At 46.4% G+C, this 20,872-nt stretch overlaps 1 protein-coding gene across 1 annotated transcript in view; it reads right to left on the bottom strand.

Moving 5' to 3' along the window:
• ELK3 (ETS transcription factor ELK3) overlaps positions 1-20,872 on the bottom strand; it is a 75,655-nt gene that overhangs the window by 9,806 nt on the left and 44,977 nt on the right. The window contains exons 3-4 of the mRNA XM_001146444.7: positions 12,207-13,001; positions 141-263 (exon numbers count right to left, since the gene is read on the bottom strand). Coding sequence (XP_001146444.1) covers positions 141-263; positions 12,207-13,001 — 918 coding nt within the window. The remainder of the gene's footprint in view (positions 1-140; positions 264-12,206; positions 13,002-20,872) is intronic.

Raw genomic sequence — 20,872 nt, 5'->3', positions numbered from 1 at the left:
CCCACTAACATGAACCCCCTCTGGACATTTAACATTTCAACTCAACATATGGCAAAACTCACCGTTACCTCTGCAGGATTTAAAAGAAAAAACCATCCCTCAGAAGTTTAATGTTCAAAAGTTCATTTCCAAACGCTCACCTGGAACAGCGTGCTTGGCCCTTGCAGCCTGGCAGGACTCAGCGGAGCAACTGGACTAAGGCTGCTCCAGAAATGTATGCTGGAGAGCAGTGGACTCGGAGTCAGAAGCAATCCATTTGGTGTCTGGGAAATAAAGCAAACAGACTTCTTCATATAGGTTCACCTGACTTGGGCCATGATCAACAGAGCAGCAGAGAGAGGTTAGGTAGGCTAGGCATGGGCCAGGAAACGACCTTACCATCTCAGGAAAACTGGCAACGTTATTTCTGAGGGGCTGTGAACAGTTTAATTTTAATTTTCTTTTCTTTTTGAGACAGTCTCGCTCTGTCACCCAGGCTGGAGTGCAATGGCGCGATCTTGGTTCACTATAACCTCCACTTCCTGGGTTTAAGCGATTCTCCTGCCTCAGCCTCCCAAGCACCTGGGATTACAGGCACCCACCACCGACTAATTTTTGTATTTTTAGTAGAGAAGGGGTTTCATTATGTTGACCAGGCTGGTCTCGAACTCTTGACCTCAAGTGATCTGCCCACCTCAGCCTCCCAAAGTGCTGGGATTACAGGCGTGAGCCACCATACCTGGCTGGCTAATTTTCTTCAATGCTAATTTTATTAACACTTTCATAAAGGAAAAAGGTATTGACACATTACCTTCCCTAAACATTCTGGTGGAAAATTCAAGTTTGTATCAACTTTCGTCCGAATGGTTTGTTCAACTTGTTCCCCTTCCCAGATTAAACAAGAAGGATTAGTATACAAACAAAATGGGATCCCATAAAGGGGCTTTAATTCTTCTTATCTATATTTTCCTGTGTTTCTACGGTGGACATCTATTACTTGGGTTACAAACACACGTTTTTAATGGTCTCCATATCAACAGCTGTTAAGGCTTTGGGATTTGCTGTTAAAATACCCTGTAGCAGCCTCTTCGGAAGCTCTGAGCCGGGTTTTCCAGATTCCTTCCGGATGTGGAGTTGATGAGAATTCATTGCCCTGGCAATGGTTTGGGTGGGGGCAGGGAGGGCCCTTTCTTGTCAGATTGGGTATAAAGCCAAAACCCTGGGTTTCCCAGGAGAGTTCCAAGGACTGCATTTGCTTGCACACACACAGCAGGAGTCCTGGCCTGCAAGCCAGCAGGAGGGCAGAAGAAACACCCGCCCAGCTGCTAAGTCTGCATGGCTTTTATTCTCAGTGGAGACAAACTCCCCGGCCCAGGGTAGTTTTGTACCTTTGGTGACTAGAAGGAGTCCCTCAGTGGTTTTGTGATGTCAATAAGGTGCTTTGTGTAAGAAGAACCACAGCAAAGGCGCCAGCCTTTCAGACTGCACCATGCTGGATGCTAAAGTGTTATTTTTTCCTAGAATTGGCCTCCGTAGCATCATTAATTACCAACAGCATTTGGCTTAAACCTAAATTGAAAGGTCTGCTCTGTTCAGCAGAATGGAGACAAACATCCAAAGTTCCTCAAACTGTGAAGCTGCTGAAATGTAAACACATTTATACCAAATTATTTGAGTCGTTGGTTCCATGGCATTTCCTACATACTGAATGACCTATGAGGTTACTAGAATAAATACATGTTTTGAATAAGCTTCCCATTTGTTCTAGTCCAAGGCAATTTCACAAGCATGCCAGGCCATCTGGTCTACCAGTTAAAACTTAACGGCTCAGCATGAGCTCTGCCAGGGTTCCAATCTCAGAACCACTACTTCCCAGCCAGGTAACCTCAGGCAAGCCACCTAACCTCTCTCTGTCTCAGTTGCCTCATCTGTAAAATGGGGAGAATAAAAATGCCCACGTTACAGGGTTGTTGGGAAGATTAAATAAGCTGATCTACTGCAAGCTCTTACAAGATATGTGCCTGGCATATAGAAATGCTCAACAAGTGCCAGAGGCAGTTATCTGGCTAGGTACTTCATACATGTTTTTGAATGAATAAATGGATTGGTAATTAATTGAAAGTATACATGACATACTTACTAAATGTATTTCATCTATGTGAGGGAGAAATTCTCAGCTGTATACAGAGAAGGACTTAATCCTCTGAAACAGACCAACTCAACTGAGTCAGCCTGGACTTGGAGGCTACTGTCAGTTGTGTTAGGCTCAAGGCCACAAGCTCAGGTGTTCTGAAAACTAATATTTGCATGTTACTCTGGAGCAAGGTTCCAACCTCAATATGTCACATTAACATTTAATAACCAGTGTGTTCAAGGCCTCCTAGTTTATCCATCAATGAAGGCTCTCAAAGCTTTAAAGAGACAATCTTCTAAACCACAAAACACAGCTATCCTCCTCTCCTCCATGGCCATCATATGCCCCTTCCTTTTTAATCCTCTAAGCAATGTACAAGGTCTAGAATTTCTATTTCTCTAGTCTAAAACGTATACCCATGTCTGGATTTGAGATGTTTGCACATTTGTTTCTTAGGAATACAGGATGTACTGAGACTACAGTAGCCTTCTTGTTTCTCATCTTTAATATGTCTGAAATGTCTTCTATAATATATGCAAATAAACACTGTAAAATGACTTCATTCCCTCCTCTCCCTTCTGTCCCTGAAGTTCTCCCTGAAAATCCTGTGGCCTTAAAGAACCATGTGGTTGCTTTTTTAAGGAACGTTCCTATAACGCCTGCTCTGGGTTATCTCCGGGACAGTGTGAGACTTCACAGCCTCTCTCCACACGCTCCTGGAGTCAGGCAGAGTGGGCTGAGCCTGAGGACCAAGGGCTAAGAAAGCCACAGCAAAAAGTGCTGTTTTCTTTCCTTCCCCAAAGACAGTCTCGTTTTAACAAGCATGGCAGATAAGGAGCTCCTGATCCCACGGCTGCTGGGAAAGGAGATGCCACAGGCAATGCATTTGCAAAGAGTAAGACCCTCATCCCAAGATCCCCTTTTCATTTTCCCCACTCAGTTCATCTTCCACTTCCACTTCATAGAGTCTCCTAAAAAGCCTGCACATCTGAGCTCGCCAGGGTGAGCTGGCATCCAGGCATGCCCACCTGCGCACCCCTGCCCCGGCCCGCTGCCTCCTCCTCTTGCCTTCCTCTGCCCATCAAAATGCCACCTCCTCAAAGGACACTTTCCTGATCTCCCCTCAACCAGATGGGATTTCTTATTTCTGAATCTTTGTAACACTTTGTGACCATTTTTTTCTTAACATTTAACATGTTCTGCCTCCTATTATGGTGATTGGCACATTTTTCTTATACCTCTTTCTGTAGCCTTTAAGGTATCTGCTCATCTTTATTCCTCCTGTACTTTCATCTCCTAAATATCAATGAACTGAAGCCATCTGCAGCTCTAGCTGGGTCCCCCCTGGCTTATCGCTTGTTGGGCATCTCCACTCGGATGCCCCACCATGCTCCAACTTCATGAAGCTCAGCACCTTTCCACATCAGTGTTTCTTAAGACTCTTCCCCTTCTGTCAACAGGACCACCGTGTAGGCACTGCCTCAATAAATACTGACCGAGAGTGCAAACTATGTTTCAGGTGCCACAGATGAGGATAAAACAAGACATAATCCCTGCATGCACAGCCCCATTTACCACCCGCATCCCAGGCCCCACCATGCAAAATGCCTTCCGATAACTGCAAGCTCCGGACATAGCCTCTGGAGGAGTCCCACAACTCAGTCTCCTGTTTATCCCTCATTTCCATTCCTGCTGCATCCAAGCCCCTATCACCTTACAGATGGCATTCCACAACAGCTGCCCAGGCCAGTCCACCTGCCTCCGGTCTCCCCATCTATTCTGTACCCCATCGCCAAATCAACCACCCTCAAACACTGAGTTCACTCAACATTCAGTCGCCATTTCAGAAAGGATGTGATGTCCTCCTTAGCCACAATTTGAGGTTCCCCATAATCTGGGTTCACACACTTGCTAACTTCTGAGGACTAAGCTCTCATTTTTTATCTTGCCCAAATTCCTACCTAGGGGTCTAGGGAGTCATGCCCTACAAACCGTAAATTCTCATCAGATGGGTTTTATTTGACCCTATATATGGTGACTTACTTTTCAATCTGACTCTGGCGTAACATTATGGAACGAGGAAAAAATATTTAACCCCAAAATATATTTCCTTGCCATACCTTGAAGTTGCCTGGCAATTTCATGATGTCTCATGCCTCCCTAAAATATATAAAACCAAACTGTACCCCGACCACCTGGGGCACATGTTCTCAGGACCTCATGTGGACTGCGTCACAGGCCATGGTCACTCATATTTGGCTCAGAATAAATCTCTTCAAATATTTTACAGAGTTTGACTCTTCGTAGACACTTCCCTCCCCAAACCCTCTTACTTGCTTTGATGTGTCCTGAGCTTTCCTCATATGCACGGAGGAACAGGCATTCTAACCCAACAGTCCTTCAACACTCCCTCAGAACTTCCCTGACCACCCAGCCCAGCCCATAGTTCCCTGGGCTACAGGCCCTCTCCACAAGTGACCTCATCCGTTCCCATGGTTTCACCACCCCTTGCGTGTTGATGACTGCCTAACTTCCTCTCCGGCTCCAAAACACTCTCCGCTCTCCAGATGCAGCTGGACTTTTCCACCCGAATGTCCTGCAGGGTCCTCAAACTCAGCATGGCCCCGACTGGACGTTTAGCCTTTTCCCAGGGAGCTTAGTCTTCCTCCCATGTTCCTCACACTCAATTCTGGCTCTCCCCACTCCTCCCACCCAGTCAGTCACCAACTCCTGCTGACGGCACTCCCAACATCAGATCCATCCCTCTGACCCCTCCCACCATACAGCCTTAGATACTCATGGTCTTTCGCCCGGAATATTCCAATAGCATCCTACTTGGATCCAGCCTTCCCCCTTCCCAATCTCGCCAGCAGGGTGATTCCTAAAACAATTCAGACTGTCACTCATACCCCTTCAATGCTTCCTATTGCTATACCTCCCCTAATCACAAAGCTATTTCACGTATCTATGCCTTGCCTCAAGCTGTTCCTCTGCCGACGATGCCTTCCTCTCCCTGTCTACCCTGCCACAGGCTGATCCTTCAACACCCTGTACCAGTGGTCTCACCCCCTCCAGGAAGCCCTCTGGACATTCTTCCTCCATCTCAGGCAAAGTTAATACCTTCCTCCTTAGGATTCCTTTTGCAACTTAGTATTCCTTTTGTATTGCACCTGAGATACTAGATGAAGGGACTTAAGTTATGAGCTCCTAACTATCAGAGACTATCTTATCCACGTTTGTAGCCCCAGCTCCAAACACAGCAGCTTTCACATGGTGGGTACTCAGTTCATGTGTGTTGACCTGAACTAAACGATCTTGCCCCTCAGCTCCTAAGGCGCTTCTCTGTGCTGCATGTTTGACTCTTGCCAAGGGCTATTGTGTGTGTGTGCACTTGTAATGCCTTGTTGTCATGGCTAGGTCCTAAGGTCATAAAAACAAGCGACTGTAGTTTTGGTGTCCTTTCTAGGCTCTGTTATTGCTCAATAATTATTTGTTGATTCTAATGAGATTTTTTTCACTTATACCTCTAGCAGCTGTTTATTTATTTATCTTTGAGATAGAATCTCACTGTGTCACCCAGGCTGGGGTGCAGTGGCACAATCTTGGCTCACTGTAACCTCTGCCTCCAGGGTTCAAGCGATTCTCCTGCCTCAGCCTCCCGAGTAGCTGAGATTACAGGCATGCACCACCATACCGAGCTAATTTTCTTATCTTTAGTAGAGATGGGGTTTGGCCATGTTGGCCAGGTTGGTCTTGAACTCCTGACCTCAAGCTATCCGCCCTCCTTGGCCTCCCTAAATATTGGGATTACAGCCGTGAGCCACTGCGCCCAGCCTCTAGCAGTTAATTTCCAATCCAAACAAGTCAAAATTCCTTAGCCAGTTCTCAGAGTCCTCCATAATTTCACACCACCCTAAATTATAACCCTATGTTATATATTGCCCCGTATGCTGGACAGCAACCTGTAAACTCATGAGAACAGGAACGGTTTCTATCTTGCTAACCTCTGTATCTCCAGGTATCTAAGCGAATGCTTAGTTTTCAATGATTATCTCCCAAATGAATGAATACATGATAAACATTTGTTACTGGACTGATTAAAGAAGATGCAGAAGTATTTGCTGATCACTTGATTTGGTGATCTGAGATACTGGTAAGTCACTCAGTCTTTAAGAAAGTAAAGGAGAGAGAAACAAGATGTCTAGCAGGTTGTACCCACAAATATCTGTAATCCTAAGCTCCCACAGATGCCAACAGAATCCATGACAATGCCACCTTGAGGTTAAAAAAAAGTCCTCAAATAAAAGGTGACTGAATCTCTGGAAACTCCTAAAGTTGTCTGAATTCAAGTGAAACCATGGTTTTAAGGTCTTTAAAAGGGGAGTTAATCCCACAGAAGTCTGTAGCACTGATCCTACGGAAAAGGAGACAAAATGGAGACTCCCATGGGGGCCTAGGGTAGCTACAGAAAGGGACAGGGGAGGAAGCAGGGCAGAACCAGGGACAAGGAGGCAGAGTCATGAAGACTGGGGTGGCTGTGGCAGTTTCTTAAAATAAGACAATAATGAAGTTTGCCACATTCATTGACTCTTTTATTTATTTATTTATTTATTTGTGAGATGCGAGTTTCGCTCTTGTTGTCCAGGCTGGAGTGCGGTGGCGTGATCTCGGCTCATCACAACCTCCACCTCCCAGGTTCAAGTGATTCTCCTGCCTCAGGCTCCCAAGTAGTGGGATTACAGGCATCTGCCACCAAACCTGGCTAATTTTTGTACTTTTAGTAGAGACGGGGTTTTGCCATGTTGGCCAGGCTGGTCTTGAACTCCTGACCTCAGGTGATCCACCCGCCTTGGCCTCCCAAAGTGCTGCGATTACAGGTGTGAGCCAGCGCACCTGGCCCAATTGATTATTCCTTTCATGAAAGATTTCTCTATGGCATGTGATGCTGTTTGATAGCATTTTACCCAGAGTAGAACTTCTTTCAAAATTGGAGTCAATCCTCTCAAACCCTGCCGCTGCTTTATCAACTAAGTAATGTAATGTAATGTAAAGTTAGTAATATTCTCAGTCCTTTGTTGTCATTTCAACAACATTCACAGCGTCTTCAACAGGAGTAGATTCTATCTCAAGAAACCACTTTGTCTGCTCATCTGTAAGAAGCAACTACTCACCCAATCAAGTTTGATCAATAAATTGCAGCAATTTGGTTGCATCTCCAGGCTCCACTTCTAATGCCAGTTCTCTTGCTATTTCTACCACATCTGCAGTTCCCTCCTCCAATGAAGTCTTGAACCCTTCAAAGTGATCCATGAGGGCTGGAATCAGTTTCTTCCAAACTCCTGTTAATGTTGATATTTTGACCTCCTCCCATGAATCATGAATATTCTTAATAGCCTCTAGGATGGTGACTCCTTTCCAGAAGGTTTTCAATTGACTTTGCCCAGATCCATCAGAGGAATCACCATCTATGGCAGCTGTAGCTTTATGAAATGTATTTATTAAGTAATAAGACTTGAAAGTCAAAATTACTCCTTGACTTCTGGGTTGTAGAATGGATGTTGTATTTGCAGGCATGAAAAATATTAATCTTCTTGTATATCTCCATTAGAGCTCTTGGGTAACCAGATGCACTGTAATGAGCAGTAATATTTTGAAAGGAATCTTTTTTCTGAGTAGTAGGTCTCAACTGGGCTTAAACTATTCCATAAACTGTGAAAACAGATGTGCTGTCGTCCAGACTTTGTTGTTCCATTTACAGAGCACAGGCAGAGTGTATTTAGTAGCACTGGCTTCAACTTAAAGTCACAAGCTGTACTAACAAGACTCAGCCTGTCCTTTGAAGCTCTGAAGCCAGGCATGGACTTCTCTTCTCCAGCTATGAAAGTCCTAGATGGCATCTTCTTCCAATAGAAGGCTGTTTCACCTACAGTGAAGCTGTTTGATGTAGCCACCTTCATCAATGAGCGTAGCTAGATCTTCTGGACAGCTTACTGCAGCTTCTCCATCAGCACTCGCTGCTTCACCTTGCACTTTTATGTTATGGAGATGGCTTTTTTCTTTAAACCTCATGAACCAACCTCTGCTAGCTTCACACTTTTCTTCTGCAGCTTCTTCGCCTCTCTCAGCATTCAAAGAATTGAAGAGAGTTAGGGCCTTGCTCTGGGTTAGCCTGAAAGGAATGTTGATCTTCTATCCAGACCACTAAAACTTTCTCCATATCAACAATCAGGATGTCCCACTTTCTTATCATTCATGTTTTCACTGACGTAGCACTTTCATTTCCTTCAGGAACTCTTCCTTTACATTTACATACTTAACTGGTATAAGAGCCCCCTAGCTTTAGGCCTGTCTCGGTTTTGGACATGCCTTCGCCGTCATCATTCTAGCTTTGGATTTAAAATGAGAGACGCGCAGCTCTTCCTTTCTCTTGAACACTTTATAGGCCACTATAGGGTTATCAATTGGCCTAATTTCAAAATTGTTGTGTTTCAGGGAATAGGGAGACCCAAGGAGAGGGAGACACAGGAGAGCACTTGGGACACACACAACACTGATCAAGTTTGCTGTCTTATACAGGTGTGGTTCATGGTGCCCCAAAACAATGACAATAGTAGTATCAAAGCTCGCTGGTCTCAGAGCACTATAACAGACATAATAGTAAGGAAAAAGTTGGAAATGTTTGAGAATTACCAAAATGTGACATTGAAACACGGAGTGAGTGTGTGCTGTTGGAAGAACAGACTGGCGCTGATAAGACTTGCTCAGCGCCAGGTTGCCACAAACCTTCGATTTGTAAAAACCACCAATTAATTGTGAAACGCAATAAAGCAAAGTACAGTAAAATGAGGGATGCCTGTATGAGGTGTAATAAGGTAACCACGTGACACAGGCCATGCCAAGGCTCCCTTACTTCTCCCCTTCTTCCTGCCATGATTCTAGCTGGAAATAACCAACCTTGGGAATTTGTACCTTCAGGGTATCGGGTTATTACAGCACACACAGCTTTCACCTCTTCCAAAGCCCACCACTAAGCAAAGCTTACAGCCCACAGATTATCAAATGTTTATGTGCACACAGCGTCCAGCTGCACACAGCACACCCCCCACACACAGAGAAAAGGAGAGTTTCTGTGACAAAGTGCTCAGGTAAGAGGAAAACCACTGAAGCCTCGCTGCTGCCTGTGGAACACCCTGAACCCCACAGTTGTCCTTCACTCCCGAGGCCGAAAGGAATTCCACAGAACGCCTGGCTGTTGAGAGCCACGCTGTTTCTGGCTGTCACCTGGAAGACAAACTACTGAGCTGGTGCTGGTGGGTGAGTTTCTGGGGCACCCCCTGAAGCAGCTCCCAGGGGAGGGAATCTGAGAGTCCAAATCTGACACTGACATACCCTAATCCTAAACCACCCCTGGCTTCAAGATATCCTATCTGATCTCAGGGAATCCGCCTGGGCGAAACCGGCTGCAAGAACTCAGCTCTGAATAAGTACCACACCCCTGACTCCCACCCGGGCCCCTCTGGTGTCTCCCTCATTGCCCCTTCTCTCCCTCCCTGTTGGCCACCCATGGCCATGCCAGGAGCAGAGCCCACACTCTGGGAATGTGAGGGAAGTTCAAAGTGGGGTCTGAGTCCCGAGGCTCTACCATCTCCCAGTGTAGCCGGTGACCCCCTTAGTTTTGCGTGGTTTAGAGGACTGCCTGGTGCCCCTCCTCCTCCTCTGACCCGAAGGCCCTCTCTGAGCCAGGTCCCTTTACTTCCACTCTCCTGCCCTGGGTCCAGACGCTGCCCGTTGCCTCCCTCCCCTCAGGACCATTTCTGGGCTTCCTGGCACTAAATCATCACAGCCCCGCCCTCACAGCTTGGCTGAGGACGGGGCACCCTCACTGCCTAAGGCACAGGTCCTCTTGTAAAGATCCTGGCTTTCCTATGCCTTCCCACCTAGTTTCAGGCCATGCTGGTGGCTTCTGGCTCCTGGCCGTGCCCTCTGCATCCATTTGTTGAGCATCCACCCTTGATCCTTCTCTCACGCCCTCAGCCCCACCGATGGGAGCCACCACTCCATCTACATTATCCACAGGGCTGGCTGAGCTGACTTCCTCTGAGACAGGGCTGGCATCTGCCTCACTCTGTTCTGAGAAGGTGATCCAGGCTCCCAGGGAACACAGACACCTAAATCAGAGTCAGCCCCGGCCTGGCTTCGGACCTTTCTCACCCTGACAGTTGTAAACACACAGGAGGCCAGGGGAGGAGATGCTCAGATCATCTACCCTGGCCCTGCCTCTCAAGATATCCCCTGAGCTACATCAGGAGCTGCTGTTTCTGAGCCATTTGCTCAGCAGCCCTCGGTCACTGGACAGCCTTGCTTAACTGGAAGATGCCTGATTTAAGAGCACACATGCTCACTCTGACCTATATCCTGATCCCCTGGCCCTCCCCCTCCGCAGTGGCGCGCGTCACCACCAGCTCACAGGCTTGAGCTGTCGCGAAATCCTGGGCAGAATCCAGTCCAGAGAAAGCGTGGAGAGGACAGTGGCCCAGAGCTGCTTTCAGGTGCTCCATGGACGGCCATCGTGATCAGGGACACTGCCTTCTCGCAGCGGGAATGCATTTCATTTGAGAGCATGGATTCTGGAGGCAGACACTGGATCCAAAGCCACCTCTACCACCTACTGGCTGTGGGACCCTGGACGAACTACTTTACCTCTGTGCCTCATTTATCTCAGCTGGGAAACAGGATGATAATAATAGCACAGGCTCAGCATCCCAAATCCAAAAATTCCCAAATCCCAAATCCTCCAGAATCTGAAACTTTCTGAGTCCTGACATGACACTCCAAGGAAATGCTCATTGCAACATTTTGGATTTCAGATTTTCAGATGTGGGATATTCAACTGGCAAGTATCATGCAAATATTCCAAAATCTGAAAACATCTGAACTCTGAAATGCTTCTGGTCACAAGCATTTTGGAAACAGGATGCTCAACCTGTATCCACGTGACAGGGCTGCTGTAAGTGTGGATACAGGCAATGCATGTAAAGCATCTGGAGCAGTGCCTGGCACACATGGGGAGCCCGTCATATGCTGCCGCGGCTGCTGCTAATGACAACAGGGACAACTACGATGAGATTACAGAGGCAGGGGACGGGTGCAGCTCCACGGTTAACAATGCTACCAGGTGTCCCCAGCTCACAAAGCCTGTCCATGGTCCCATTTTCCACACATGGAACCTGGCCCAGAGAGCAACCGCCCACAGTCCCATTCCTAGGAAGCAGGGTAGCCAGGAACTGAATGCAGGTCTGTGAACCTAAAACGAATACTCTTTTAACCTCTGCCACTAAAATTGCATCCAATTTTCAAGGGGAAGGAGAAATATGGTTTCCCAGCACCTACTACGCCTTTGCACTGCAATTGTCAGCTGGACAAGAAAGAGCATCTGAATATCTGATTTAAAGGAAAAGGCTGCTTTCTCTTTGGGACTAATAACAACGAAGGCTTTTTTGGCTCTGCAAGTTTGCTGTCCTCTCGCCAGTGCTGTGGACTGGGGCTTTCTCAGAGTAGCGCTGCTTTCAGCGAAGCAGCTGTTTGGGGTGGCCCCTTTGTTTTTTATTACCTACGCTATGACCACAGCTCCACACTGACATGAGATGGCGGCATCAGTTGACATCTGTTTTCTTGTTAACAGAACAGAAGTGGCTCCTTATTAAGCGCCCCCAGAGAAGATTCTGCCATAAAAATTTCATAAAGCCCAAGCGCCTCCTGAAATGTAAACTGGCCCGCTCAACTTTCCCTTGGAAATCGCTGGTGAGATCTGCTTTGTCGGCCAGCGTGCGTGTTCCACCTATGGTCACTTTAGGCCGCTAAAAGCAAGAAACCAATCAAGCATCCCACTAGAGTCGACAAACCAAACCCTGTCTCATGTGCACCCCTTGGTCTGAGGATGGAAAAGCAGCTTCCCTTCACATTTACACAGTGACCTCGGTACGAGTCATAGGACAACGTTTTGAGGGACAGAAGGAAGTCTCTTTAGTTGCTCTTCCTTTTTTGCTAAGCCACTGAAGCTGGCTGTGGCTGAGATGACAGGAATGACTCTTACCTGTGCGGTGAAGAAGGCTGGGGTGAGGGATCCCGAGGGGAGGGCTGGGCTGTTGAGGGCGATGGAGCCGATGTCGGTGCCGGAGAGCACCAGCGGGGGTGCTGAGATTTCCAAGCCTTTGGGTTTTTTGGCCTTTGGGGGAAGAGATGGAGACTTGGTCTTGGAGCCCGATGACAGGTTCAAGGGCTCCAGGGAATCGGAGTCATGGCAGGCGGCCTCCAGGAAGAGGCTTCTGTGTTCAGAAGGGAGGGGTGAGTTGGGGGACAGGGACGGGGACCGAGATGAGAAGGGTGAGGCGGATGAAATACTGGCAGCGTTTGGCAACATTAAAGAGGAGATCTTGGCCGAGACGGACGAGGCCAGGAAGGCGGACGCCGCCGCAGCCTCTGACGTGGAAGGCAGGGACACCACCGGCCTGGTGACGTGCTTGTCGGTTTTATTGGTCACAAACCTGATCACAGTCCTGACTTCTTCCACGGGGGGGCTGTCTTCGGGCGGCTCCTCCAGCTTCTCCGTCTTGATGGCCTTGAAGGCGTCTGGTGGGTTCTGCAGGGAATTAATGGTGAAGGACGAGTACAGGCCTGAGTGGATGTATTCGTTGCGGCTCGTGCTTTTGAGGGCGGCCAGGCCGTGTTTGTGGGCCTCACGGCCCTCTGGAGACGCCTTGCAGTCGCTGTCCTGCAGCAGAAGGCTCTCTCGGCTGATCTCCACCGCGTGAGGATCCATCTTCAGGATCTCCGGGAAAGAGACAAACTTGTACACAAACTTCTGCCCGATCACCTTCTTGATGATGTTCTGCAAATACAAAAGTAGACGTTGAAAATCTGAGTGCACCCGAGAAACCGTGTAAGAGCTCATGATAATGGTAAATGTCGCTGGCAGAAGCACCAAAATGTTCCTGATTTACATTCTTGGCTAAGGAAAAGTGGAAGGAGGAATGAAGTTGGAAGTAGAATTAGACGTGCATTCCAGTTCTGCCATTGCTAGATCTTTGTGATCTTTGGCAAATTAAGTGCCACTTTGAGTTTCCTCGTCTGTAAAGTAAGGAAGATGATGATGATGATGATGATGATGATTTCTTAGACAGGGTCTCACTCTGTCGCACAGGCTGGAGTGCAGTGGCACGAACATGGCTCACTGCAGCCTCGACCTCCTGGACTCAAGCACTCCTCCTGCCTCCACCTCCTGAGTGGCTGGGACTACAGGTACATGCCACCACACCCTGCTAATTTTTATATTTTTATTTTTTGTAGAGACAGCATCTCACTTTGTTGCTCAGGCTGGTCTCAAATCCTGGACTCAAGCAATCCCCCAACCTTGGCCGAGTGAGGATTATTCTATGTAATAACATAGTAACAGCTGCCATTTATGAAGCCCTTACTATGTGGATGGGATTATTCATACCTTATCTCATACAATCTGAACAGCAATCCTAAAAGGAAGGTGTTGTGACTCCTATTTTAAAAATTTGGAAAATAAGCTTAGAGCACTTCCGTAACTCACATGGCCACCTGCTAGGAAGTGAAGTGGTAGAGGCAGCATGTCCTTAACCATAACACAGTATTGTCTTACCTACCTCTGGGAGTCAGAAGAATTCAATGAAATAACAATGAGAAAGCATTCTGTAAGCTGGAAAGCATTATAAAATGCAAGTTATCATCATCAAACACTACAACGTTTTCTTAACTCACTTGGTCATTTTTTTCCTTTTTAATTTTTATTTTTTTGCCAAGAAAGCCACTGGAAGAAAAACGAATTGTCTACTTTGGATATCTGTGACATTCATTGACAGTATTTTTAGTTGCTAGCGTCTACTTCTGGCTCTTCAGTTTATGGCTCCAGTCCTCAAACATTAGGCTATAAATGAAAAGCAATAATCATTGCAAAAGTTTTTGCAGCCCTTTGGGAGAAGGGACTTTATATTAAAGGCTGTGCTGTTCTTGAGGTTTATTAAATGGATACTTTAATTCCCTGCCGAACCCACTGGGTTCTATATTTACCTACCAAATGCTTGCATGTGCCTTGCCCTGTGGATGCATCTTGGGGTCCAAGGGGCTCAGAGAGACAAAGATGGTCTCTCTCAAGCACAAAAACCCAGCACCATCCTATGGGAAAAGGACTCTGTTTCCTTAGAAACTATTCCACCTAAAATCAGGGTATGAGTGAGGGTTAAAAAAAGATCATTTCAAGTAGAAGAGCTTTAGAAGCAGCTCTGACTGAGTGCTTCTCTTCTGTACCAGGGGTTGTACATAAGGCACCTCATTAGATCCCCACATTAGCCCTGATGGAGGTGGAGGATGTCATCCTTCTGACACAAACAAGATCCCAGAGATGGGGCGTCATTTGCCCAAGAACCACCAAGATCGACAGATTCTAAAGCATAAGCTTTGTCACATCCCCACACAAATTTAGGGGGAGAGAATCAAAGATCCCCCAATAGACATGAAATTCAACTGAATGTTGATGTGCCTTTTGAAATCATAGTGTGGTTCTAAAAACATGTGTTTTCCTGCCATCCTTTACATTATGACATTCTGATTTGCCTTTTCCCTCCTTAAGTGATGGGAGCGAAGGGCACATTTAAGGGTCCCATTCAGCACAGGAGATCTCATACACAGAGTCATGGAGAAACCTCACTGAGCACCAGCATACAGGCCGACGCCCAGGGCACCTCAGATTAGAGTCAAGGCCAAACAACAGTTCCAGTGGCCGCGGCCACCTTGCTGCATCCTGGAGCTCCCACCTGCAACTTAACCCGCGGGGTCTCATTTACGCCAGCGACCTCACACTCACGCTGCTACTCGAAGCTGAACAGCCCTTAAAAACCTTTAGAGAAATTTGGGAAACTCAGATGTTTTCCACCTGGACTTTGTTAGCAGCGTCTCTGCCGAGTGCCCTGGGTCAGAACATGCCCAGGAAAATCAGCTCCCAGCAGGAAATAAATTAAATAAGGGTGTCATTGGACCCACCTGACCCAGGGTCAGTTCCCATTAAAAAGAAAGTGTGCTGGCCTGGTGTGTTAATGCTTCCTTTGCTAAAATTTTAAGTTATTTTTAGTTTTAGCTCATAATATTTTTCTCCCTGGGGAAAAACTTTTTTTTTTCCCTCAGCGAGTTTGAACACTCATCTAAACTGAGTGAAGTTTTCAGAGCCTAAATAATTACACAAAAGACAAACTTCTATAAATGTTTTATTTAGAGCCAAAATAAAAACACAGAAGAAAAAGGATCTGAATCATTTATTCTAACAAGTCTTAAATAACTGTTTCTTCTTTTCAAAAAAAAAAAAAAACTTTTAATTTTCTTATAGGTTTGGAACATCATGTCTAAGTTGGGATTACATTCATGAACACATCAAGAAATAACCAAAGGCTGTGATAAAAATGACAGAAAATGTCTCTCCTGCTCAAAAAATGGTTGGGAACTGAAAGGCAGCCTCAGACAGATCATATGGCCTTGCTGTGTTAAAAAGAACATGAGGAACAACCCACCTGTCCACCAACCAGCAAAAGGATAAATGAAATGTGGGGTGTCCTTACAATGGAATATTATCCAGCTGTAGTAAAGAATGAAGCTCTGCACCAAGGCCTAGAATTCATTATTTGAGGAATAATGAATTACTAGACTATAGTAAGAACAATAAGGAATATTGTTTGGAATAGTAAGGAACAAACATAACATAATGGGCCTCAATTTCATTAAATAGAATCATAGATTTTTTTTTTTTTTTTTGAGATGGAGTCTTGCTCTGTCGTCCAGGCTGGAATGTAGTGGCGTGATCTTGGCTCACTGCAACCTCTGCCTCCTAGGTTCAAGCGATTCTTCTGCCCCAGCCTCCCAAGCAGCTGGAATTACAGGCACCCACCATCATGCCCAGCTAATTTTTTTTTTTTTTTTTGAGATGGAGTCTCACTCTGTTGCCCAGGCTAGAGTGCAGTGGTGTGATCTCGGCTCACTGCAAGCTCCGCCTCCCTGATTCACGCCATTCTCCTGCCTCAGCCTCCCGAGTAGCTGGGACTACAGGCGCCCGCCACCATGCCTGGCTAATTTTTTTTAGTAGAGATGGGGTTTCACCGTGTTAGTCAGGATGGTCTCGATCTCCTGACCTCGTGATCTGCCTTGCCTCGGCCTCCCAAAGTGCTGGGATTACAGGCGTGAGCCACCACGCCCTGCCTAATTTTTATAGAGACGGGGTTTCACCATGTTGGCAAGGCTGGTCTTGAACTCCTGACCTCAGGTGATCTGCCCGCCTCAGCCTCCCAAAGTGCTGGGATTATAGGCATGAGCCATAGAATAGAATATTCTATTCTATGATTCACTGCAAAGTGAAAGCAGCCAGATATTACATGATAAAGGTCACATATGATTCCATTTATATGAAATGTCCAGAATCATGATATCTATACAAAAAACCAGAAAGTAGAGTATGGTTACCTAGGGCTGAGAGGGGTGGAAGGAAGGAGGTAATGAAAATGTTCTAAAGTGGGTCACGGTGATGGGTGCAGAACTCTATACTCAGAGCCACTGAACTGTATATGGTAAATGGGTGAATTGTATGGTATGTGAATTTTATCTTAATGAAGCTGGTTTTTAAAGAAAAGAACATATAAGAATCTTAAGTATTTTACGTGTTTAAGTGGAAGACAGTGGGAACTTTCTATAGCTAGAAGCGACTGTCATAACATGCTAACCCTACTCAGAATGTAAAAAGGGAGACACTGGGAAGGGCCCTTCAGTAGCTGCTGCCTCTGCGAGGGGAGGAGAGACGACACCAAGAGTTTTCTGGGGAAAGGTTACGCAGTGACGGGGATGGAGACAACTTACTAGCTGGCCAAAAGGAGGAAGTGACAGCCATTGGAAAGAACCGAGGCAGGTCATGCTTCTCTAGAGACCAGTGGGAAAGACGGATTCGATCTGGCTACCTGGAAACCTGCCAGGGTCGAAGGCTAAGGAGTGGAACTGGGAGGGAAGAGGGCAGGGTCGGGTACAGTAAGTGGGTCAGAGCAGTGCAGCCCAGTGACTCAGCACCGGGGACATCTGCTAGACGAGGGGAGCTGGTAAGGAAAGCCCCCCACAGCGGTGCCCATGGCTGGAGGATTAGGAACAACCTGGGCTCAGAGAACGTGTGTTCCTGCAGCTGCACTGACAGCCCCTTCTTCCTTATCTTCCAGGGCTGCCCCAGAAGCAGCGCCATGTATGTTTGAAGATCTCTCTGTGGCTTCCAGAGGGAAGTTTCCTTCCAAGACAGTTTGCTGAGAAGAGTCAGTGTCAGGAATAATACAAGCTAGTATGTGCTGAGCACGTATTATTTGTCAGGCTATCTTCTAAGAACCTGACAACCATCAACTCACTCAATCCTCTTAGAGACCGGAATGATTATTATCCCCATTTTGAAGATAAGCAAGCTGAGGCTCGGAAAGTATAAATTATACACTGTTGGAAGCTTGTACCTGGAGAGAACAGATGGTAACCAGGCAATCTGACTCCTGAGGTCTTGGCTACTATGAAGGGTGACACAAGATTCAGGCCAACTTAGGCAGCCCGGGACACAAGCACACTTGGGTAAGGGCTCTTATTATGGTAAGTGATGAGGATATTTAGAAAAAGTCTGGTTTCCACCCCCTTCAATCCCAGACTCACAAGTATTTGTTGCTCACAGTTGCCTGGTAACCTGAGCGATGCTGGTCTGTGTCGGATGGAGCTGAGTGCATCTCCAGCGTGGTTTTAGAGTGTTACACACATCCGCTTCCCTCTTACACGGGTGGGACCAGTCTCTTTGTAATTTCCCATTAAATATGTATTTGCAAAAGGGCTGCCTCTTTGCCCGGCAGGCATTCCATGTGAGGTTACAGGCAGCAAGGATGGGACCAATTTTAGTGAGAGGAAAAAGCAATATCCCCTTCAAACAGAGCCCAGTGGCAGTTCCAGGCAAAAGAGGAGGACCAGATACCAAAATTAATCCCTCACCCCATCCAAGTTGCCATTTTGAGAATGCAGTAGTAGCCTAAAGGGCAAGTCGTCCCTTTGGGACAGGATTCCAGGCAGACCTGTGCAGAAGAACCCTTCCCACTCACCAGCCACCTCTGGGGACCAAGGCATCCCATGACAGCAGCCCATGACAGGATCTCGTGACAGGATCCCTCAATTATTTCACTTTAACTGCATAGAAAATGCCAAGAGAGCAGGTCATATTTCCATTTCCATTTCAGTGCTGTCTGTTACCCTGACAGGTTACAGGCATACCTATAAGAACAGGTATGGCTGTCCACAGTGTGTTTACATATGTACACACACACACACACACACACACACACACACACACAAATGCTCCACTCTGCCCTTTGAAGAGGAAGGAGTCTGTGTAAATAATCTCAAATAGTAGATAGATGAGAAATATTTCGATAAGTTTTGTAATTTAAAAAAAGCACATGCAGTGCTAGGTAATGAAAAGATGCATATGGAATTAGATTTACCTTCTTGATGATGTTATTAGGATTATATTTAAATGAGTTAACTAAATGTTTGTTGAATGAATTACCAACTATAAGGAGAACTGACCCAGGCATAAAGCCACAGGCATGAAAGACACAATTTTCCACGGCTCATTCTTAGGCTGGTTAAAGCTCCCCGTGGGTGTATCCCATACATATACCTGCTTGTTCTTCTTTGCTGGCATTTTTACACTGAAAACTCCCAGGCAGATACTAGAGGCCATATGCAAACTCCACATGCTACATACAACCTCACACCTCCCGTGAGAGCTTAATGAGCCATAATTTCACCCATCCATTTACGTGGCAAATATTTGCTGCATGTGTCTGTCCACCCACTCTGGTCTGGCACCCCAATTTTGATCCAAGGTTATGCATCTGGAGTTCACATGCTTAGTCTTGTTATCTGATCTTCCGTTTTCCTCCCCGCGAGGAGCCAGGCCTGTGGCGAGTTCCTCGTCATTCTGGTCTGGCCCCTGGATCCTCTGCCATTTCAGGGCACCCTGGAAACACAGCGCTCCTGCCCTCTGATTCTGCAACTCTCCTACCTCGTTCTCAAAACTGAGAAATGTCAGCAGCTCAGTAAGCAAGCAGGATCGGTTGTGCTGAAGACTTCCTAACAAACAGGCCCTTCTTAACCCCTGCACTGGGTAAGGGGGACAGAGCAGGGGACCTTTCCAATAAATACCCACTTGACCCTATCACAAAGGCTGCTGCAGGGATTAAAAGGAGAGGCTCCAGAGTCACTGCCTGAGTTCAATGCCTCAGTTTCTCATGTATAAAATGGGGGACTGATCCATCTGCCTCATGGGACTGAATGAGACATCCATATACAGCTTCTATCAGAACGCCCGATGCATCCATGCATGGCAAGCCTCGTAACATATACTAGCTATTAGTATTATCATCATTTTTACACTCCCATTTAAGCAAAAACAGAACAAAACATAAATATCACCCTGTGTCAGCCCTAATGACAATTTAATAGACAAAATTAACCCTCATAGAAGGCTGTGCATATTCTGCTAGCTTTGTCCAAAGTTCTGGGTAACATGATCAGTCGCACAGCAGGCAGAATTACATCTGGTTTACATATCTCAACTGAGCAGGGAAACATGATGTTTTTATTTAGTTAGGTTCAGACAAGAAATAGATACAAGGCTTATATTATATTGTGCCTAACACGGCCAGCACTTGACATCCACTGTGACGAAAACCTTACACAATCCAATTAATTTGGGGGTTGTGGGGAGGTTCTAGGAGGGGGACACAGGGAGCCGCAGATGTGAATAACTGCTGGATCCAAGTGCTCCGCTTAGATGCTGGCCGCAGCCTACAGGCGAGATGCCACACGTCAGGCCCCGAAAGGTGGTGCAGACACTAACCAGGCACCCAGCTCATCTCAACTGCTCCCGGCGGCTTCTCAGAGCAGAAACCATGCTGCCCGGACTGGGAGGGAGAAGAGCAGCCTTGCAGCGTCTGCTTGGGCTCAGGCCTCTGCTCAGGGTTCCTGGGAGAGGCCAACGGGAAGCTGCTGGCCCTGAGCACTTGTCAGCAAGACCCGAGGCAGGAACCAGTTCAGGTGCTGAGCAGACACACGAGACAATGCATTTATTTGGGGCACACTCATTTTATCGTGGTAGATACCCTACATGAAAGGAACCAGTGCAGAGAAAGGACAAGGAAAGAAGCCAGCATTTATGAGGGCCAGCTGCATGCTGAGCACACACAGCTGCCTTGCAGGACGGGCACTGTTATCCCATTGCAGAGATGGAGAAGCCAAGGTCCCCCTGGACAGCGAGGTTATATCCAACTGTCCACCACCTGGGGGTACGTTAAATATTGGGAGAGCCATACAATGGAATACCACGTAGCTATTTCAGGGGACACGACATTGCTAACACTTCCCCATACCTTTAAATATACATTAGGTGGGGAAAAAAAAACAGTATGAATAATTCCATTATTTTAAAAATGTTCTATTGCATATATATGTTTTCTACTGTATATATGCATATATGTGTAAATAAAAGGAAGTAGAAAAATTAATCTTAAAAGATGTATACTAAAATTTAACAGTGATTTTTCATATTTCTTTTTGCTTATGTGTATTTTCACATTAAAGAATGTATATTTGATATGTATTACTTGTCAAATTAAGACTTTTTAAGAGAAA

The sequence above is a fragment of the Pan troglodytes genome, chromosome 10 (assembly GCF_028858775.2).
Source record: "Pan troglodytes isolate AG18354 chromosome 10, NHGRI_mPanTro3-v2.0_pri, whole genome shotgun sequence".
NCBI classification, from domain to species: Eukaryota; Metazoa; Chordata; class Mammalia; order Primates; family Hominidae; genus Pan; species Pan troglodytes.
This window is presented reverse-complemented; position numbering and strand designations above follow the sequence as displayed.